This window comes from Syngnathus acus, chromosome 15 (genome assembly GCF_901709675.1).
Source record: "Syngnathus acus chromosome 15, fSynAcu1.2, whole genome shotgun sequence".
NCBI classification, from domain to species: domain Eukaryota; kingdom Metazoa; phylum Chordata; class Actinopteri; order Syngnathiformes; family Syngnathidae; genus Syngnathus; species Syngnathus acus.
The window spans coordinates 2,967,380-2,989,114 of record NC_051100.1 but is presented as its reverse complement, the minus strand read 5'-3'; the positions used below and the strand labels follow the sequence as shown (position 1 = coordinate 2,989,114).

The following is a 21,735-nucleotide window of genomic DNA, read 5'->3' as shown; positions in this document are numbered from 1 at the left end:
GGGGAAACTACCATTGCTGTATGCTTCGAAGTGGGGAACAGTGCCATCTGGTGGACAGTTTTGACATGACAGGCTAATATTGTATGTGGGTCCACATAAAAATGAAACTTAAAGCAAAGTTAAACATTTATTGAAACACATCACATTATTCCGCAATTGGCTGACAGACATTCGAGCAAACTTCCTGATTATAAACCCCACAATGCTGTGTTTCAAGATTTTCCGGAGGAAGAGCATAAAATGCATAACAATTAGGAATCTAAATACAAACACAAAGTTGTTTTGTAACCTGTGGCATCCGCAAAAGATGCATTTTAGAGATGTAGAACTAGTTATACAACCGCACACTGTGTAGGTGGAATCATTTTGAGGCCACACACTTCCTAGAATGTGAACTACGCTTCTTGTAAATGTTGCTTGCTCTTTTTTTAACTTAGTTGTGAGCGTGCCTGTGATGGCATTGATGATAAGGAAACAATGGAACATATCAGATGAAAAAGCAGAATAAATATAAAGGTTATGCATAAGTAACTTCTGACAAATAGGTGTATTTTTTATGAATAACATTTTGATGAAAACATGGGCCTTTTTTGGTCATTGTGGTGGTGCTTGGTTAAGTAGTTTTTTGTACTTAAAAAAAAAAAACCCTAAAATTTAAGAACCTCTGCTTTAAGAATTAGAGAAGATTTGGGTTACATAATCCCTCTGCTCTTTTAAAACATAACATTTTGTGTTACATCACATGACGGATGCATCCCAGATGAAATCTTTTTTTTTTTTTTAATCTGATGGAAAGAAAACAGTTTCAGTAATGTTACAGTAGCGCCACTTGGTGGTCATATATGAACGTGACATGCATGAACATTAAAAAATATATATTTGATAAATATCTCCTTTGAATTAGCCATCATTGTCAAGAGCACTTAATGAAATGCCGATGACCTTTTAAGACATTTGCTTTGCCTCTGCTGCATATTTAACAACCTCAGCTAAGGCTCCAGTGGTGTCGGTAAAAGTAAGCGAACACTTGCAGTTCCTCAGATGCTCTTGGTGTACAAACACTGGTTGATCACCTCCAGCAAGGACGAGTTCTCCAGCGCCGCCGCCACTCGTTCTTTGTCGGCCAGCTGCTTGTTCACTAAGGCCACGAAAACAAATGAGAAATTTGCAAATTTGAGCGGGACAGCATAAACGTGTCCTACCTGCATCCTCGGAGGCATGTGTCCCAGGTGTGATGCGGACATCGATCTGGAGTATGACACAAACACACACACGGTGAGTATAAAAAGTCTACACCCCCCTGTTGATATGCCAGGTTTTTGTGATACAGAAAATAAGATGCTACAGCGCACCTTGAATCTGTCGGGCAGTGAGCGCAGCAGCTTGACTTTGATTGATAGGCCGATAAGCGTAGCCATGCTACAGTGGGGGATGGTGGGCGTGAACTCCACGTCCACGTTGCTCTCGTTGTCGTCCACCTGATTACAGCATTCAGAAAGCAAGTTATGGATTATTACCATTGTCCTTACATTTGTTCCAAATTTATTTAGGTCATATTTACTTACTTCGTGAATGAAATGACGCAAAAAAGGAACATGTTTTAAATAAAACAAATAATACAGAGAGCCTACTTTGACTCTGACTTGCTCCACCACGTTGAGCTCCTCCAGAGAGAGCGGATGCTCAGGATCATTGATGGATCTGATCATATGTTGCATCAGTTAAAGACAATCAATCATCCTCAACCTAATGAGAAGGGACGGTTTGCGATTCTACGGCAAGCCACACAGCTGTTCTGTAAACAGTGCATTTTGATCATTGGATATCTATAAAAATGTAAGCACGGTTTGTCAATTGCCATATTTTGTAAATGTAGAACTAAAATCATCAACACCATAACAGCCACTAACTGATAATAACTTGCGTGTGACAGTGGAAAAAAAAAAAAAAAAAAAAAAGGATATCAAAAATTTCTCTGTCATCGATAGGGTCGTGCACGTCTTCATCCTCGTCGTGAGCCGTCTGCAGTCTCTCGCCGGACCGCTCGAATATGACCGGGTTGGCGTTTTCCAAATGGGTGCCGCCAGACATTCTGTAACGGTACCTTTAGCCAACGAAATTCAAAAGTTCAACCCGACTTTGTAACACGCAGATATGGTAGCTACAGCGTCCTATAATAACATACGCACATCCTGGAACAATTGCGCATGCTCAATACGCTGCGCTTTCATAACAATGGCAAGTGACAGAGTCCAAAAAGTATAAAACGCCACCGCGAAAATTAATATTAAACAAACTCAACGTATTCAATAAAATTCTACCAGAAAAGCAACACAACATTAAAATGCATAAAATTACGTGTTTCTTGGTCGATACAACGTCAGTGTCGTTGGTGAAGTGGCTTATGACTTGCATGCGTCGCGCTTGATCAAAACTACACGACATACTTCCGGGCACGACGGAAAGCGACAAAGTTTAAAAAGTAAAACGTTGCAGATTTATGGTTCAGATCCCTATGATTTTTTTATTTATACGATTGTTTGTGAGTGGTATATCAGACTGGAGACACATTTAGACACATTTTTAATAAAAAAAAATTACGTCAATCATGTTCATAAATGTATGTTTTCAAATAAATATAAACTCAAACACTACATTTACCAATATTAGAGGTTTATTGGTTTCCAAATGAGGATCATTCTTTGTTTTCTTTTCCTTTTCTCTTCTTTCAAAAGCAGCAGAAGGAAAGTAAAGGAAAAATCGCAGAAGCCTGGACTGGTCTAAAAACAGAAGCGGAGTAGTTTTAGGCTATTTTAGGGGGATACCACACCGCAGAACATACTGCAGTGAAAATTGATACTTCACTTGATTTTGAGGTTTAAAAAACACACAACCCACAAAAAAAATGGATTTAGCTTTTCCTTACATATACCAGAAGAGTTTCATTGTTATTTAAACACTAAGTTGAGAGTTCATCACATAGTACTTATTATGCTGCAAAAAAATAAAAACAACACAATCCCCCGAGGACACGTCATGGAACTTGTGACTCTTTCAAGGAAGACATAACTTTTGAAATGACACATCTAAATGCCTCAATTTGTCATGTACTGTATACCAAAGACTATGGTCTGCTTGTTCCTCAACTCAATTTCAAAACAAAGGATTATCTTATAAATATGTACATACGCACAGCTATGAAACAATTCCGTGGCAAAACGTGACATCTACTTTACAGACCAAGAAGTGTGAGATATAGGCTTAAAAAACACTTGCCATTTATTTATGATCAAATCACAATCAGGAGGAAAACATTCATATCTCTCTATTAAAGGAATAAAGTGGTGCCTTGAGATACAAGCGATCCGATCCATTAGTTTATAAGAAGCGAGCCAGTTTTATAACTTTAGGCAATTTGAACACTGGAGCGTTTTAAATCGCTGTACCGTACAGATGTATGTCTTATACTGCCCCCAGGTGGCCATGGCGCATACACCAGAAGAACAGCATAATATCCATTGAATAAAAGCAAATTTAAAAAAAACTACACTCTAATTATGTCATCACTATTTTCACAAAGTACAATATTTTAGGGATCTATTCAGCTTATTAAATATCGAAGGGTGAGAAATTGGAACGGATCCATTCAATTCAAATGAACCACTGTAGATGTAAACCTGAATAGGTTCAAATTAATGCTTTAGTGAATAACTATACCAAAAAAAACAACAACAACGTACCAGCTTGCATCTTTAGGATCACGTTCCGAGTACAAAATCGTATAAAGATGACATTGCAAACATGGAAAACCAAATGAACAAGTTACTCTGCAGTTAGGAAAGTTACCATTAAGACAATTGTGTAAACACGTTTCTCCTCTATAGGATAGGAACACTCATTTCATCATTCAGCATCAATTCAATCAGGTCCTACTTTACACACAAAGTCTTCAAGTTGTTTAAAGTGTAGCAGTACCAAAATAACACCACAAGAAAAACTCCCTGCATCAACTCTTTTCTCCTCAAAGTCATCGACAAACACGTTACAGTTATTTATACAGCTTTTTGTTTCCCTACACGAGTGAATGTGCTTGTTAAGTTGGTTGAAAGCAAAACGTGTCATTACAACAGCAGTGTACTGTAAGCCTGCAGTACTGTCGCGGGCCAAGCGCAGTCCACACACACAGAGCACGTTTTGTTCTGCTGCTGCAGTAATGATGCAACAGGGTGGACGCGAGTGTCCTGTTTGCCTAAAAAAAGAAGAAAAAAAAAAAAAAAAGCTAGGCCCCGGCCGTGCGATCACAGGAAGACGTAGCGGGGGAAGAAGAAAACTCTAATTTGGGGTTGAAAGTTGTTTTTACATTCTCGTAGGTCTCCCTTTCTTAAATGCTAGTATGTGATGTATATTCGCTGATATTTTTTTGGGGAGAAAAGTTACTTTGGCACATTTTTTGAGCCTTTCTGTCACTCAAACTGAACCTAAACTGTCCAATGGAAAGCATGCAAGTCACACAGGCTTGTTTAAAATTGAATAAATCCAATTCCATATAATGACAACATGGGGGGGGGCTGACTTCTCTTAGCTACCATACATTCAAAACATGACCCCAATCTACTTCAAGCTGGAACCAAAAATAAACCATCACCTCATATTACCGCCACATCACTAATTTGCACCGCAAATAGTGTACAACAACTCTCCATAATATGATAAATTGTATATCTTAATCCTGTTTGCCATTTAGCAATGCAAAATGTGACTAAAATGGGGGCAAAAATGCAAATTTTAATCCAAAATGCCCACCAGCCAGAATTCTATTTCCTGTTTATCTTCCTCCTCCTACGAGGAATCTTCATCAATTTAGACTATTTAGGTCATGTGTTGCCGTGACAACCAACGGGCGGAAAACCCCCCCAGACAGACCAAGGAAAAGAAGACGTGGTTGGAATACTCGACTCATCTTTGCAAAGCGACTTTTAGTGCAATAAAATCCAAACTTTACTCTTACTGTAAAACATGATGCCCTTGTGGAAGTGAAGAAAGAGCAAACAAAAAGGCTCCAATTTGATATGCTTGTGTCTTTGTATGTAAGTAATTGTAATGGAAATGCAAGAAGAGATGTTTAATTTGTTTTATGTTTTAATCTAATTTACAATGTATTATTGTTTTAAAATTAATTTAAAAATATGGGCATTTTTAATTCTTTGATATTAACTTTTTTTTTTTTTTTTTTTAACTTAAACAAGCCTTCAAACAAGTCTTGTCTTATTCAGTCCGGAAAAAAAATGAATAAAAAGGCAAGACTCAGGGCTTTTAAATTTCTAACTTAATATTTTAACGATGTTTTTTTTAATTCAATTAAAAAACTGCATTTCAATCAAAAAATAAATTGAAATTGGGAGAAAAAAATCAAATTTAAAGAAACATTTATCATTTAAATTACCATCTATCCCTCCGGGAGGGGGGGGATGCTTCAAGTGCTACATTTAAAAAAGAAACTTCCATAGATTTTTAAAGGAGAATGAAAATAGCAAGTTTAGCAACTTGACAAAACTCACACCTGAGAAACTAATAAACGAGAACTTGCTGAAAGGGGAAAAACAAATTTAAAGAAGGATAAGGAGCAGAGGCCCCTTGTTACATGTGAATGGCGGTGCATTTGCGTGTGTGTGTGTGTACGTGCTCAAGTCCTTAATGCACACACACTCACCCTGCTGAGCTTTGTGTGCGCGTGTGTGTGCGCTTAGCCCAGTTTGGTGATCTGAAGGTCTCCGTCTATCCGCACCGTGTCGATGGAGGCCAAAGATTTTACTTTGTGGTAAAAGTCAAAAAGCTGGTGTCCGTCCACAAATATCCGGAACCTCTGGTGCTCGCAGTGGATCTCCACCTGGAAGCGAAGACACACTTGTGTCAACTTTGGTAACCATAACAGTGTCGGAATACAAGCCATCGCCAACAGGAAGTCTGGAAAATGTGTTGAAACATTTCCACCGACTTGAACCACATTTAGACATTTTTCACACATAATCCAAAATCATTCATCACAAAAGCTAAAACGTTTGAGTTTGAGTAGAAGCCAGGAAACAAAGCGTGTCACATGTCCGAACGCATGTCTTGCATTGATGTCCGCCTTAATCTGCAGCCGCCCGCAGTTTCTGGCTCTGACTTTTATCAGCTGGATACTCTTACATAAGCAGTGACAGAGCATGAGGTTCAACCAGAGAGGTCGTTTGAATATTCTGACCTGGTTTTGGATACAGCTTTTGTTTGGAACCTCATTAGATAAGAGAGTGTATATTCTTAGCGAAGTGGCACATGTGCATTTAAGAATTACTAGAGCAGAAATGTGCGGACCTGAGGTCATATGATGTAAATTCATCACACATGTTATCTACAGCTGACCTGATTTCATCTTTCTCTGTTAGTTGCATATTGCAGGAAAAATGCTTTTATTGCGCAACAAATGACGCCATTTGGTGTCATTTTGCAATTGAGGAGTGATCAATTGACCATTCGAAAACTTTAGAAATGTAAAAAAAATAATAAGATGCAGTAATATGTGTCAATTTTACGCAGAGGATAAAGAATATATGCTTGTGAGAATTTTTAGATTGTTTGTCTTTGTGTTGTTCCACTGTTGCGTAATAGCAACATCGATGCTAGCTTTGTTAGCCAGATTGCTAAAGCTATTTCTTTTGCAGCTACAACCCTGAAGGACAGAAACTGTTGGCATGACAACGGGACACATGTGGACATAGCAAAGAAGGTCCGAAGCGCCATGCAAGTCGAGTTGGTCCGCCACAACTGCAATTACTGTGTTGGACAAAACCGCAACATGTTTTATCACCGTCTTCAAGACGTGGTTTCGGTTTATGGAAGGAAAACAATGCTCAAGTACTCATTGTCAACATGTGAGCTTCAGTGGAATCACATGAGTCACCTTTTGGAAGCCTCAACAAGCCAGAAAAAGTAGCAATTTTGGCAAGCGCGTGTACAATGTATATATTTTTGGGGTCTAAAACTCATCGCTCAAAAATTCACAAAGTTTGAAAAATACATTGACCAACAAGCAGTACGCACGGAAAAGTCAAGTCTGCCATTTTGTCTGGAAGCAGCCATTTTGTGACCTCCCTTCACTTATTTATGCCACCAATATCAAAACTTGCATCAGCACCATAAATAAAATAAAATAAAATAAATAAAATAAAATAAAATAAAATAAAATAAATAAAATAAATAAAATAAATAAAATAAATAAAATAAATAAAATAAAATGCTTGGCAGAGTCTATTTGAGATGAATGAAAGTTTTTTACCCTGAAAGGCTGATCTGGGATGAAGGGAAAGTAGGCAGTGGAGGCCTCCTCCTCTGTCCACTTGCCGGCTACGCAGGCGCTACGCAGAAACTGGCGATCCGAGAAGCGGGCGGTGAGTTTGAGGGCCACATCGTACGCCGCCTCCTTATCCTTGTCCTTGTCCCGGCCGCAGGTCAGGCTCACATCAAAGCTGAAGGGGAGGGAAGGCAGAAGTTGCCAGATGTTTGAATCTGAAGGCTAATCTGGGATGATGGCTCCAATGAATCATAATCCACGCTGCTCATTTGGGCATCCAGTATCCCGCAGCTTCGTGTGCACACATGCAGAAAACTGACACTAACAAGCTTGAGGCAAGTCAGCGATGTAGACAAAAGTATTGGGACACTTCAACTCAGAGTGACCAAACTAGCTTAAATCAAGCACTTTGAAGAGAGCTAACTAGCCCAACTATTTATTGATGAATTTATTGATTGAAGATATGTGCGTCCCAATACATGAGTCCAGTAGTAACATGAACTTTGTCATGGATGTGGCCAGCTGCAGTGAGCGATGAAGTCACCACGAGGTGGGCGGGGAGGGTTAGTTCCACGTTGAACTTTCCATGTAGGGTCAAGTCACACCCAGACAAGTCGCTCCTCTTTTTCTTTTTTTTTTTTTCTCCTCTCACTCGTTCTGGAGAGGGAACGCCCTGACTGTCCTCACATACTTAAAGAAGGCGTCATTCATCTTCATGTGGTGCCCACAGCAGTAATTATTTATTGCATTGGGGTGGGCGGAGGGGTTCGAGGGGAGTGGCTCGACTTCTTGAACAAAAGAATTTATCTGTTTAAATTATAAGTGGGTAACATAAGGTTTGTGGGCCTTTTACAGCCCCACCAGACCAATTTACCCAGTTTAAAAATACACAGAGAAATTGTTAAATTTAAGAAATTTCTTTTATGTTTTGCTCATTAAAAAAAAAAATTACCTCTCTGGTTCCAAGTCCACAATGCCCATCACGATGATCTTCTTCCCGGGCCTCATGCCACCTCGTATGCGTCCACTGAAGGGAACTGTCTGTAATAAAAAATTTAAAAAACACTGCATCCATGTGAAAATGGCCGAAAAATCGAAATTGTCCCCAAGGTTGTGGGGGTGGCCACCTCATAACTCCGCCCCTGAATGTGAATTCAAATATATTTTTGTGTACATGCCCAGTGGGTGGCTGACTAACAAGTCCAGGGTGTACACCGCTTCTTGCGCCAGAAATATTTTCTTCTCCACAAAACTGCACTCTAAATTGTCCATAGATGCGAATGTGATTGTTTTAACATGCATGTTAGATAAATTAATAATGCAATGTGTACCCCGCTTGTCATCCAAAAGGAGCTGGGATAGTCTCCCTCTCACCCCGGACCACAATTCGGCCTGACGGTATGGAAAATGGATGAATGGATGTCCAATCCCCCCCCCCCCCCCCCCCCCCATTCATTCCTACCAGGAGCCGCGCTAGACCCTCCTTGTCAGGTGAGATGAGGCCGACGCTCCCCAGCGAGTCGTTCAGCTGCTCGTCCTCCACCATCTGCAAAAAAAAATCATTTTTTTAAACAATCGCAACAAACAAATTAAAGGTCCTTGATCACAAGGGAGCTCCGACCGAGTCGGTCAATCCTCCAAGCACCGGAGGGTCAGGTGAGCCCCCTGCACCCACAAACGCCTCGCCTCGCTGCGTGCACAAGACCGCGGTGCAACAATCGAAATACGCACGCAGACAAAGCGAAACGATTTTAAAAAGCAAATCCGCCGCGTCGGGCTGCAAGAACACTCACAATCGCGTCGTTTTCTGCTGCCTGCACCGCCATCTTGAGCCGCATAGGATGCTGTCTGTCCCGGAGGAGGAGGGAAAAGAGGAGGAGGAGGAGGGGGAGTGGAGAGTTGCCCTGCCGGCCGGTTTGGGAGCGCTGTGTGTCGGCGTCGTGGCACTCCTTCTGCAGGGCGTCGTGCGTGGTTGTCACCCTCCTTTCTGACTGCGTATATGGGCGGCCTAGTCGCAGTGGTCGCCGGAGGGTATCCCCGTTTATCTGCTGACGTATGCTTTATTCATAATTACACACTCCCCCAGTTTAATCCCCGTCTGTTGGAGAGAGCTAATCACACACTTCAACCAATTACACAACATGGGCGTGTGCGTGTGTATTTTTAAAGCCACCCCAATGTCTATCCTTGCAGTGTTTTATTGACGAGCCAATTGAAACCACATGTTTCTTTAAAGTCATGTTTTCAATCATATTTATTTTCCTCCATTCGAATTGAGTGACAGCCCTGCCCCTTTGTTGGGCGCGTCTTTTTTCCCCCCTGCGTGTGCAAATGCTCTGCTGCCCCCAAGTGGACATCTGATGCCATTACAATTAGTTTTTCACATATTTTCTTTTCTTTTTTCTTTGATTCTTTGTTGCGTTTATTAATACAACTAATATTAATATAATAATATATTAGGATAATTGTTGCAGTTGTTCTAATATATTAATTTGTTGATCCTGGAAATTGTCGAGCGACATTTGCTATACCTTCACTTTTTATTTGTTTAATTGAAAGTGCGCAGCCCCTGCGAGTTGCACGTTCGCCCTCCCCTTCCCTTGTTCCCCCAGCAGGAGGCTCCACGGTACCCGCCACCTATCTGCAGCAGCCATGAGCGCGGCGGAGGAGGCTGCTGCCCGCCGGGAGGATGCGATGATGGCGGCCTGCACGGAGGTGGACTGCACCGAGATGGGCGACCGGGTAAAGTGCTTTTTTTTTTTCGGGGGCGGGGAAGAAGGATGCATCGGTCGAAATAGACACTGTTGTAATTTGTGTGCGTGAACGCGCCTGTCAGGATCATTTTTCTCCACTTGGTTGCAGCAGCGAGGAGGGAATTATTCCGGAATGGAAAGTGAAACAAACGCTTTTCAGCACACTTGCACGAATGCATGCATGGAGCTAATTCTTGCATTTTATCCTGGTAAGAATCATTTTTCAAAAACAGATTATTATGCGGAAATGTTCTAGTCTAGGTAGCATTGTGGCCTAGTTAGCATGTTGGCTTTGCAGTTCTGAGGTTGACGGTTCGAATCCTGTATGCCTGTTCTGTTCTCACGTGACTAGCGACTAGTCAAGCGTGTAGTTAACTTTTCCAATACCTGCTTGTAGTTTCATTGTCAATTCCAAACCTCCATAGATGTGAATGTGATTTTAATTTTATTTTTTTCTACAAGTGCCTTGCTGGGTGTATCAAGCTTTTCTTACAAAACACATCTGGGCAAGGCTCCATCCCACTTGGCACCTGACTGAGCACATGTGCTCTATAATATGGTTGAATGGAGTTAGTTAGTGTAACCTGTTCAGCACTTTACAAGCGTGTGTGTGCGCATGTGTGTGTGTGTGGTTTTCAACTGAACCTGTTCTTCCACTTTGCAAGTATGCCCTAATAAGGCCCGGGCTCTTGTAGTTGTTGTCAGTGTGACGCACTTCATCGCTCCATCTTCATCCCCTGCAGGTTTTATCGTTTCTTCTGCATCTTCGAGTAAGTTTTGCCTCCTCTTATCTCGAGTTTGTGCTTTGCTGCCTCTGTGGGATGGATTTCTGCTGCCCTGGATGAGATTTCGACGTGTCAGAAGATGTAGGTCGGAGTGGCAGAAGTGAAAGGCAGCAGATTATTATTATGCAACAGCACCAGCCTCCCGCTCTGTAATCTGCCTTCTGGTAAAATGTTGGATTCATGTAGAAGAAAGAACCTTTTTTGCATTTAAGTGTAATTTTTCAGATTTGGGAGTGTTGTCACATAATATTGGGGTGAAACAGGAAAGAAAATGCTTTTTGTGTTTGTAGTTTTGCAGGGCTGAAGAATTTTGAAAAATATTGAAAAATACTTCCTATGCATTTTTTTTAAACACACATGGACTAAATCTGTATAATAGGAAATCAGTAAATTTGCACCAAATAAGTATTGCGTAAGTCTTAAATCAGATTATAACAATAAAGCAAACAAATTTGGGGGGTTTACCTCTCCAGCTTTTCATGTTTCAAGTAATGTCATTGTTCAAGCCCAAGATTCTTGACAAAAAGTAGCTCATTGGGTCAGTTAGCTCGTTACTGGCTGACCTCTAGGAATGTGACCGATTATCGCTTGTCTTTAAATGTGTTTAAGAATGTTAAATTGAAGTGAAACCAAGTTGGGTGGTATCAAAGAGAGCAGGATGTGGGTTGAAGTTGAAGACCTACCATCCACCCTTCTTAGCTGAGCTGACTTAATGGAATGTGGCCGTGTGGCCTGTCTCTGCTGTCAAATGTCTTGAAGCTACGACCATTTCCATTTTATTACATGTTGCAGACTAAACCAGTTGCTGAATTTTCAATTTGAATTAAAAAAATGTTCGATTAATCGACAAAATAACTGACAGATTAATCCAATATTAAAATACAACAACTTTATATCCCGTTCTGGCACACCATAATGTATGCTGATTTATTTATTTTTTTGCATCTCGTCTTATGGTTGTCATCAAAGCTTCTTGTAGCTTCTCGCGCAAGAAAGACCAAAAGCAAAAAGGGATCTGCTGAAATTGTGTGTGATGACAATCATGGCTACTCTTTGCAGAAACTAAACAACATGAAGGATGACCCGGAGGCGCCGCCGCCGCCCACGCTGGGAGACCCGGCCATTCAATGCCGGGACGTTTGCCGCTCGTACGGAAAACTCCAAGTACTCAACAACCTCAACCTCACCGTGCCACAGGGACAAATGTAAGTACTTATCTTGAGAATGATATGATAAAAATAAAATAGGATTAAAAGTAAAGTCAATACAACACAATGAGAGCATTATTAAGACTTATTAAGAATACTGACATTAAATTTGTATGAAGGAAAAAACGAGTTGCAATATTACAGGAGCAATAATAATTATTTAATCATTTTGTCCGTTTTGACACGCTGTAGAACTCGTCAGGAACATTCCGCCATCCTAGTTATTGAGTGTCCTTAGGCTCACTTTTGTTTTCGCCCAAGTCAGACGACATTAGAAAGCATTGACGTGGGTTGCGGCATCATTCATTCAACAAATGCTTCGCTGCATTCCTCCAGTGACAGCTGCAATTGGCTTGGCCACAAAAACGTGGGTGGAAGCTCTCTGTTCAAAACATTTCCCGAAATGTATACGGATTGCGACATTTTACTTAATTGGATAACTTCGTGCCCCATTAAAACCTTCAAAATGCATTTTGCCACTTGCTGGCGACTAAAAAAATGACATCACATGCTCAAGGTAACAACCAATCACGGCTCAGCTTGCGAATGACACATGATTAATGTCTTTATTCTTTGAGGAATTTTTTTAATTTATTTTTTAACAATAATAACTCATCATAGTCATCATACTCAAACTTCACCAGGCGTACGACGGATGTTGTTATTTTTTCGTGGTTGCCATCATGTTTTTCTTACAAAATCACCCACGCTCTCAAAGCAATCTGATTTTATTCTGAAAGAAAAACCAACTTCAGATGTCATCTATGAACATGGACATTTTGGGAATGTTGGATTTTATTCTCTCCGAGCAGATACAGCCTCCTGGGCCCCAGCGGTTGCGGCAAGACCACCATGCTAAAATGCATCGTGGGAACTCTGAGCCTCTCTCGGGGTTACATCAGCGTGTTGGGGAAGCCGCCTGCGTTCCCCGGCCACGGCGTGCCGGGCAGGATGGTGGGCTACATGCCCCAAGTAAGCCATTCTTACACCTGCTTCATTACTACAAATGCATTGTGAGTCACATGCTGCTTCACCCAGGAGCTGGCTTTGTACAACGAGTTCACCATCAGCAACACGCTCACCTTCTACGGACGAATCCACGGGCTGACTCTGAGGGAAACCCAGGCCCGTATTGATTTTCTCATTGAGTTCTTGGATCTGCCGCAGAAGGACCGGCTGGTTCGCAATCTCAGGTAAATAATACATCTCAAAGTATCTTTCCACATTGAAATGAATGGAAATGCCATTAATCCGTTCCAGCCCAGCATAAAACACGTCTTTTGTAATCAGAAAAATAGCCTCTACAATATTATACCCTATAAAAATAGAATTTTTTTTACTCGCATGTCAAAGCAGAAAAAAAAAAAAGTCGAGGTAACACTGTACACTAAACAGGAAGTGAAGTATAAGGTGCAGATGAACGTCTACACAGTATACATATTGACGTAATGCTCTTAACGGCCTCCTAGTGCTCTGGGTAGCTTACATAAGAGCATTGTTCTCCAAAGAGGAGTTTCATTAGCGCCTCATGTAATATTCATGTCCCATGTAATGTTACAGTTGCAGTCATGTTAAGTAAGTTAGGTTGCTTATAGACGGTATAATGATCTTTTATTTTTTTAAGGGCTTCTAAGAGGACACATATGACTTCTTGTATAAAAGAATTGTGAATAAAAAAAATAAAAAATACAACTGTCTGTGTTGTTGCAGTGGCGGCCAGAAGCGGAGGGTGTCTTTGGCGGCGGCGCTGCTCCAGAATCCTGAGCTGCTCATTCTTGACGAACCCACGGTGGGAGTGGACCCAGTGCTCAGGGCCAAGTATGTTCAAATGACTTTGTCTGCAACCTCTTCTCTACATTCTAAGTGCCACTCATCTGTTTGCAATTCTTGGACGCAAGCACTCATGAGCGCCTCGTGGAAGTAGACGCCCGCAGAAGCTCTGCGTAAGCAGAGTACAATTAGTTCCTTGTCGCTTCTGTGACCGAAAGAAAAGGAAACAGGAAACCTGACATGTGCCCCTAGCTAAATGTAGCGCACTAGTTGGCTTCTACTTGAAATATTCATCAGTGATTATTCATCACCCGAGTACAACGTGTCTTTTTACAAGATAGCGAGCAACTAATTGAGGCACCACTGTGAAGTGGAGCAGCTAATAAAAATCTACATGAATTTGGATCGTTTATCCGTCGATCCAACTGCCTCTGCATCTTTCTATCGGTCTTGTGAGTCTGTCTGTCTATCCACTTTCAAATTGTAACTTGACGTTTCCAGGATTTGGCAACATCTGGTGGACATCGTGAAGACGGGTCAAGTGTCGGTCATCATCACCACGCACTACATCGAGGAAGCCAGACAAGCCAATGTGGTGAGGAAATCGGGGTCTCGTTTACCTAAAAAAAAATCCATTTGTGTTGTAATGCTAATTAGCTTAGCATGCAGACATTGTGAATAAGTAAATACTTTGTTTCACATGAAGTGTTCCATGAATTCATTGTTAATCTCCTTTATATATGAAATCCCAATTTTAAATTCTTGTATGAATTCCATAGCAGAGTCGTCCTTTGTAATCGTCTCTGTTTTCGGTTCAGGCGGTTCCGAAAGATTAAGTCGGAAATAACATAGGAACCTACTTAACGGTTGTTTGAGCTTGTTGGTGGTCTCCATTGTTTTAAACAATGAAGAGAAATTATTTGCAGAATGATAAAATTGCACGGCACACTCTAGCATGCATTTACGTTTTATAATTAATGTGATTGCGTCTTTGCAGTCACACACGAAAAAAAAAAAAAGCCCAAGATGGCTCTTTGCAAACAAAGAAGCACAAGTTCTCTGGTCAAACCAGTCAGGTGGCTAAGATTCATTTTCTGACTTAACACATATATGAGTGTCAGTAAAGTGCTTACTAAAAGGAAGTAGGTAGCAACATTCTTGCATAGTCATACATGTGCTCTGCACCGGATTGACTTTGGCTGCGAGCAAAACTGCCACCTACAAATGTGGTGTGCTCATTTGGACGCATAAGAAATGCAAAATAAAGTAATTCAATAAGCCGCAGTAATTATAGGTGTTTTTTTCCGAGTATACAGAAAATATAGCTGTGTGTATTGTTATATTGTCTGTCTTTGTTGCTTCACCTTTGGTGTTCAAATATTTCTTGCTTAAAGTTTTACACGTACAACAATGCTAGTTTCGCCAGCCCGTCTATGACATTTTGCATTGTTTGTTAGCATGAAGCTAGCTTACTTCACTTTTGTTGTCCCCATCAAGGTGGGCCTGATGAGGAACGGCTGCTTGTTAGCTGAGGGAACTCCTGACGCTGTCATGAAGCTGCAAAGCTCTACTGTGAGTTGCAAGTGTGACTGTTTTGGTTTATAGTAGGGTTGAAACCTAGTCCATTGTGTGTTCCCTACTTTAGACTCTGGAGCATGCCTTCCTGCAGCTATGCGAGACTTCAGACCAGATGTGCATTAAGCGAGTCTCCGGTACCCAAGACGACGTGTTGGGGAACAGCCAATCATTTGAAAGTGGGCGGGACGAGAGTAGACCCATCCTTGCCAACGTGCCCAAAAGCACCGGGGAAATCGTCAGCCATTCAGGTTGCGGGGGATCGATGCTAGTTTTGTCGGCCTGCCTATGGCGTTTTTCATTGCGTGTTAGCGTAAAGTTAGCCGGCAAAGTTATGTGATTTGGTTACAGTGAAAATTAATTCTTTGTATAATTCTTATGTGACTACTTATTGGTGACTGATTGTGATTCCACAGTGGACTGGAAGGTGCGAGTCCGACACGTGATTCCCAAGTGGAGGAACATTGTCGCCCTCACCATTAAAACCCTGCTCCGAATGAGGAGGATGCCAGGGTACGTCGACCACCATAAAAAAATCGGAACGTTCGTGGTCATTTCTGACGATGTCGTCTTTTGCAGCTCCTTGTGTTTCCAGTTCCTGCTTCCCGTCATCCAGATGTCGCTCATCTGCTTGTGCGTCGGTGGAGACGCGAAGGGCATCCAAGTTGCCGTGGTCAACAACGAGACCTCCCCACTTGCTTTCAGCCACTCGCTGCTTTCTTTCTTGGACAATGACAGTATGAAGCAGGTAGTAATTCCTACCCGATTTTTTTTTAACGTACTTTTTTTGACGCAACTACATTTGCGATAACTGCCACATGGCACAATAGAAATGAAGTAGCAAATTATGGTGTCTAATGTGCTATTTTGTAATTGGACAGGTCAACTTATCTTATGCGGAGGCTTTTAAAGGGATCCATGAAGGAAAGTACTGGGGCGTCATCGGCTTTGGCAAGGACTTCAGCAGCTCCCTATTTAATAGGTACACAGGCCATCTGGACTCTACCTACACACTGATTCAAATCGGTATCATATGAATGCAAAATGATTCGAGTCGTTGCCATTTGCCATCGTCGCCAGTCTTGTACCGTATAACGAGGCTTTTGAGTACATGCGTTAGCCACGGCAACAACAAAAAAACAAGCCACAGCTTTTAGGAAACACCTTGACTCAGCATTGTGCCATGTCATGCTGTTGTTTACCTGAGATACTCTGGATCTTGTGCGTCACGAAAAAGCCGCAACAGTCAACGCCGCCGTTGAAAAATACTTGAAATGTCACACGTTTTTTAGCTGCAGGGCGGATTCGTTACGTTGGCACAGTATTTGGCAAGGATCGCAGCGCATGCTTCGTATAGGGACAAATAGTTCCTGGATTTGATTGACGGCTTGGCACAATTAATAAGGAAGCTAATGTTAAGTGAGAAGACAATGCAGAAACTACAATTATTTGCAATTTAACAAGAAGGCGTTCCCTTTTCTTGGGACTTTTAATTATTAATCACCTTTGTTAGGTATAAAATTGAAAGAGAAGTCAGCTAAAAAACGACAAAGCAAAACAATTATGAACAGTAATGAATTTTTTTGGAGGGTGTGTATACTTGTGCAACCATATTTTTACTTCCTCTCTGGCACAAAAATTAAAAAAGATAAAAATGGGGTTTGGTTTCATCTTCTTCTATACTACCTTGCATTGAAGGGTGTGTGGACTTTTTATATCCTCCATATACATCTACATTGTTGCTCTTCCAGGATGTTACTGAAGAATGTGTCCAAGGCGGTGATAGATGAAGGGTCAGTGCATGTCTGGCTGGACCAGACTAGTAAGTCGATGGCTCCTTATTTGCTTCAACTGTTATGACGCAACCTTCAATGTTCAAAACAAGTCATTTTGTTTTTCCAGACAAACAAATCGCCTTGATGCTGCAGCAAAAGTTGTACGACGCCTTCCAGGTGAGGATACTTTTTACTTGTTCAAAAGAAGTTAGAAAATGTTCTCATTTGACAATCAATGAAAATAAATAGACGCTCTCGTGTAAAAAGATCCAACATATGGCCTCACAATCTATTATTGGGTTTCCATTTTCAATTATTATTTTGTCCAGTAGAGGGTGCTACTCTTCGCCTTATTTAATTTTCTTCTTGTTTCCTGTACAGGCGTTTGTGAAGAGCAAGCTAGGCGACATGTCCTACAAGTATGCCTTGCCCATAAAGGTGAACAAAACAATATCGCATATTGTAGTAGTACTTCTATACCATATTTTCTAACACAAATTTTCTCCGTTGTGTAGTTTGAAGAAGCCATTTATGGCAAACAGAACACAGACTTTACTACATTCGTCATGCCGGGCGCTGTTCTCAGGTCAGTTACAAACCTAAAGGAGGCACACACAAAATGGAGAGCACAAATTGAACTTGTTGTCGTGCAGCATCGCCTTCTACTTGGCCTTGGGCCTGACCGCCCTCTCCTTTGTCCTGGAGAGGAAAGAGGGTCTTCTCGACCGATGCTGGGTTGCAGGTGACAACTTCCACTGTCAATTCATCATCGATTACATTTGAATACTTAAATATGCTTATGACATTTTGGCATGTTATGAAAAATTGGATTTAATTTGTGTTCAGGTGTGAGCTCAATGGAGACAATGCTGGCTCACCTTTTCTCTCAGTTGCTCGTCATTAGCGTCCAGATCATCCTCATGTTGCTCTTTGTCCTGCTCGTCTTCAAGGTGCCAGATAACGCCGCGGCCTATGAACACATATTTTATATTTATCAGTGTGTAAAAACGAGACTGAGTTTGCTTCTTGTGTTTGTGTGCAGATGCCAAACGAAGGCTCCCTGGTTCTCATCGTGTTGCTGATCATACTGCAGGGCATCACCGGCATCTCCTTCGGCCTGGTCATCTCCGCCGCCATCGATGACGAGCAGAACGCCAATCAGGCCGCGCTCGGACTCTTCTACCCTAACCTCATCATGAGCGGTAAGGCAGTCGACTATTTCATATTCAATGTTGAATTTGACGTGATATGATGTCATATCAGGCATCATCTGGCCTGTGGAATGTATCCCCTACCCTCTGCGCTACCTCAGCTTGGCCCTGCCCCAAACCTACGCCTCACAAGCATTGCGATGCATCATGTACAGAGGTACACGTACTATATATAAATAATAATAAATACTGAATCGTATTAAAATGCTTAGATAAACATTTTGTGTCTTTCTGTGTCCTTCAGGTTGGGATCTGACTCACATGATGGTTTGGAGAGGCTTCGTTGTCACTCTGGGCTGGAACACGTTCTTCATCATTGTGGCAACTCTTATTTTGAAATTCAGGAAGTAAACACACACACACACACACACACATACGCACGAAGAATGCCTGCATGTGCTGCCCATAGAAAAGGACATTGTATTGTGTATGTGAAAGCTTTTACATCAGGGCTGGCCAAAGTATTTACGTGATCCAAAGTCCTGGAATGTTGTCGCGATCAATTATCATCTTCTTTAAGTCATTGATGTAATTGAACAATCGGCTAATACATTTATTGTAAATCATATCGTTGTCGTCGGGCGGAAGCCTCGCAACAACAAAATCACCAGGAAAAGTCCATTAATAATTTACGAAAAGAGAAAATCACAAAGTGACTACGCTGTCATTGATTGAAACAGTACAGACATTTTTCGTAAAACAGTACGGACATTTTTTCGTAAAACAAATATACCTAACCCAACTAGTTTGACTTGTTATGATCTACTATCTAAAACTAAACTATCTACTATCCTCAAGTCTTGAAAACTCTTGAAAACTATCTAAAACTATTTATAAAACTGTTATCTACTATCAAAAACTAAACTACTTATCTACTATCTAAAGCTACTATCTAAATCTCTAGACAACATAATGACACATAATGTTATATAACATTAATATATAACATATAACAATGAGGCTGCTAGACCAATAGTGCAAAAAATGTGAACTGGACCATTTTTTGACAGTGCTATACTGTACATTTTATGAAATAATTAGGACTATAATAATGAATCATTTTAATTAATGTCATTATATGAAAAAGTGGTTGAAATATTTTTCTCAAAATATTTTTACCGTATAATTTCTATGAATTTAGCCACTTTTGTTAAAAATAATAAAAAGGCGTTATCTTACTCATTTTTCTCTTATTCATTTATCTCATCAAACAACTGGCTATTACGGACAATAAAATAAAATAAAAGTTTAAAATAAACACTGTTATATACTATACGCATTTGCATTTTGCTTTGTCAAATAACTGGTCAAGATATAAAGAACCAAAATAAAAAGACTGAACTTTTATTTTATTGTCAAGATAAACTGTTTTTATCTTGTATACATATTTTAACCTATCTGTTAAATAATATTTTACGTGTATTGTCATAATAGAGTACAGAGGCAAACTAAACACTCCACAATGGATAAATATTTGCTGACCCTACGTGTGGGACGTAAGCCTCCGTTCATGCAGTATTTTCTTTAAGTGAACTTTATGATGGGAAAAAATGTGACGTTGTATTGTGTATTATTTTTGTTTACGTGACTGTGTTATTTTTTTATGCTGTAATTCCACTTTGCTGGACAGAGTGGACGCCACTCATAGGTCAGCTGACCACTTCAGCGCTCACGTGACATCATCATGTCACACTTGGTATTGTTTGTATGATGGATCTTTTACTCAGCGGTCAATAAAATCATAAAAGATCAAATGCTACCTATGTTTTTTTTTTTATGTTTTGGGGGATATTTTTCTTACGTTAGACTCTGTGTAATGTAATTCGAGATACTACCAGTAGAGGGCAGGCCATCACTGTATTTCTACAACAGTGGCCTGTTTTTGTCTTAATAGAACTTGAAAAGCTGAAGAATACTTATTCTGGAGGATTTAGGAAAAAAAGTAGGTTGCGTTATTGTTGGAAAAAAAATACATTACTTTTGATTAATTAGATAAGTTCATACTAAAAAAAAATGACTGACCCACACACTAAACCTTCTCTTGCTGCAGTTTCCACTTAATTATTTTGTTGTTTTGGTTGAAAAAAGGCTTCTTACAGTGTGTTGAAGGTTAATACTTAAAAAAAAAAAAAAAGCCTTATTACCCAGCCGCTTCATTAGCATTTTTACAACCTCGTCAAATATCCTGACGCATTTTACGCGGATGATTTGCAAATGCAATTAATTTTTACCCACCTTCAAATGGTGTCCTGAGACTTTTTGCAATACGTGCTCGTTCAAAATGTCATGAAAAAAACAACCCAATCAGCTCCTTCTAGACTCTCACGTCTTGTTCAGGTGTGCCTCGTCTCCATGTATTTGTAATTACTAGTTTTTTTCCTGCTTCAGTCTGTTTCTGTTCATTGTTATTGCAATGATCATTTGATTTTGAAACCTTGTTACTTTGAAACTGGATTATTTTAGGGCTTTAATGAAGGTGCACCAAGTCCAAAGCGGTCGTCCGTACACCCCATAAATCAATTTCCCGCGTGGACCACATTGCCACGACAACATACTCCATTGCTGTGGCAACGGAGCGGTCGTTCTCGTGGCCTCTATTTTTGCCGGTTGTCACGGGAGACGCGCGGCTGTCTGTACACCAGCAGGCGCGTCCGCACTTTGGAGTTCACAGAGTGCACCAGACACTTTTTACTTCAACTTCTGACACACATTCGCACTAACTTAGGTACATAAAGTTGAGCAACTTCATTCTAAAAAGAATATGGGGGGGGGGGGGATCTTAATTCATTCTAGATAAAAAAAAAGTGATTTTGCGCTTGAAAATATTACTCTAAAAATAATATTTGACTTTTGAACCAAATTGCACCACTTAAAGGGGTGTTTATAACAAGTGTTGCTGAGGGGATTCAAATGACCTGTTCCTCTAAAAACGTCACGTGTTGTGAGAGGAGAGCTTGTAGCTACAATGTTATGTTTTATGTTACGCAACATGCCAGCCATGTCAGGTATCATTCGGCCCGTGGAGCGTATCCCCTACCTCATGCTGGCCTTGCCCCAGACCTACGCCTCACCGGCAATGCACACATGTACACAGACACACACACACGTGCACGTTACATAAGCGTGTTCTTGTAGCGTGACACTGAGACTGAGTCTACTTATTGAGGCCAATGTCGACTGTACGATTCCCAACCGCTCTTAAGTAAATGATCCAATTTGACTTAATTAGTGAGAAAATGGTTATTTATTTACTTCTAATAATGTATCTTTGTTCATCTATCTATGGCAGCGACGTATAGTGACATTAGCCAAAGCAATTACCAATATT

General features: G+C 40.7%; 3 protein-coding genes across 4 annotated transcripts; 1 reads left to right on the top strand and 2 right to left on the bottom strand.

The window, feature by feature from the left end:
- Positions 1-108: 108 nt before the first annotated feature.
- On the bottom strand, positions 109-2,229 carry ciao2b (cytosolic iron-sulfur assembly component 2B). Its single transcript, XM_037272471.1, has 5 exons — positions 1,965-2,229; positions 1,632-1,711; positions 1,353-1,478; positions 1,203-1,248; positions 109-1,138 (listed from the first exon to the last, which is right to left on the bottom strand). The coding sequence occupies exons 1-5, from the start codon at positions 2,089-2,091 to the stop codon at positions 1,038-1,040; spliced, it is 480 nt and encodes a 159-aa protein (XP_037128366.1). The 5' UTR covers positions 2,092-2,229; the 3' UTR covers positions 109-1,037.
- Positions 2,230-2,656: 427 nt separating this feature from the next.
- LOC119135112 (galectin-related protein-like) lies at positions 2,657-9,448 on the bottom strand. The gene is made up of 5 exons (XM_037272469.1): positions 9,124-9,448; positions 8,793-8,876; positions 8,283-8,371; positions 7,316-7,505; positions 2,657-5,887 (listed from the first exon to the last, which is right to left on the bottom strand). Exons 1-5 carry the CDS (start codon positions 9,166-9,168, stop codon positions 5,744-5,746), a joined length of 552 nt encoding a protein of 183 aa, XP_037128364.1. The 5' UTR covers positions 9,169-9,448; the 3' UTR covers positions 2,657-5,743.
- Positions 9,449-9,965: 517 nt separating this feature from the next.
- On the top strand, positions 9,966-19,720 carry abch1 (ATP-binding cassette, sub-family H, member 1). Of its 2 annotated transcripts, none has more exons than XM_037272461.1 (20): positions 9,966-10,072; positions 11,928-12,073; positions 12,889-13,048; positions 13,115-13,269; positions 13,787-13,894; positions 14,348-14,441; positions 15,344-15,418; positions 15,492-15,672; positions 15,838-15,934; positions 16,001-16,169; positions 16,303-16,403; positions 17,173-17,243; positions 17,324-17,373; positions 17,578-17,634; positions 17,712-17,782; positions 17,850-17,938; positions 18,043-18,146; positions 18,239-18,398; positions 18,460-18,564; positions 18,652-19,720. In XM_037272461.1, exons 1-20 carry the CDS (start codon positions 9,983-9,985, stop codon positions 18,756-18,758), a joined length of 2,190 nt encoding a protein of 729 aa, XP_037128356.1. In that variant the 5' UTR covers positions 9,966-9,982; the 3' UTR covers positions 18,759-19,720. The 2 variants fall into 2 exon arrangements, with proteins under 2 accessions (XP_037128356.1, XP_037128357.1); XM_037272462.1 differs by lacking the exon at positions 9,966-10,072 and adding an exon at positions 10,640-10,853.
- Positions 19,721-21,735: the final 2,015 nt, after the last annotated feature.

What these genes read in the sequence shown, in the direction of transcription:
- abch1 (XM_037272461.1), top strand. Translation starts at nt 9,983, where the DNA reads ATGAGCGCGGCGGAGGAGGCTGCTGCCCGCCGGGAGGATGCGATGATG. An exon ending in AAGCCAGACAAGCCAATGTG is followed by an intron (nt 14,442 to 15,343) that starts GTGAGGAAATCG and finishes GTCCCCATCAAG; the next exon opens with GTGGGCCTGATGAGGAACGG. An exon ending in TGAAGCTGCAAAGCTCTACT is followed by an intron (nt 15,419 to 15,491) that starts GTGAGTTGCAAG and finishes TCCCTACTTTAG; the next exon opens with ACTCTGGAGCATGCCTTCCT.
- LOC119135112 (XM_037272469.1), bottom strand. Translation starts at nt 9,168, where the DNA reads ATGCGGCTCAAGATGGCGGTGCAGGCAGCAGAAAACGACGCGATT. An exon ending in AGGGTCTAGCGCGGCTCCTG is followed by an intron (nt 8,372 to 8,792) that starts GTAGGAATGAAT and finishes TTTTTATTACAG; the next exon opens with ACAGTTCCCTTCAGTGGACG. An exon ending in TCCCAGATCAGCCTTTCAGG is followed by an intron (nt 5,888 to 7,315) that starts GTAAAAAACTTT and finishes CTTCGCTTCCAG; the next exon opens with GTGGAGATCCACTGCGAGCA.
- ciao2b (XM_037272471.1), bottom strand. Translation starts at nt 2,091, where the DNA reads ATGTCTGGCGGCACCCATTTGGAAAACGCCAACCCGGTCATATTCGAG. An exon ending in CGATGACAGAGAAATTTTTG is followed by an intron (nt 1,712 to 1,964) that starts ATATCCTTTTTT and finishes AACTGATGCAAC; the next exon opens with ATATGATCAGATCCATCAAT. An exon ending in CACTGCCCGACAGATTCAAG is followed by an intron (nt 1,249 to 1,352) that starts GTGCGCTGTAGC and finishes GTCATACTCCAG; the next exon opens with ATCGATGTCCGCATCACACC.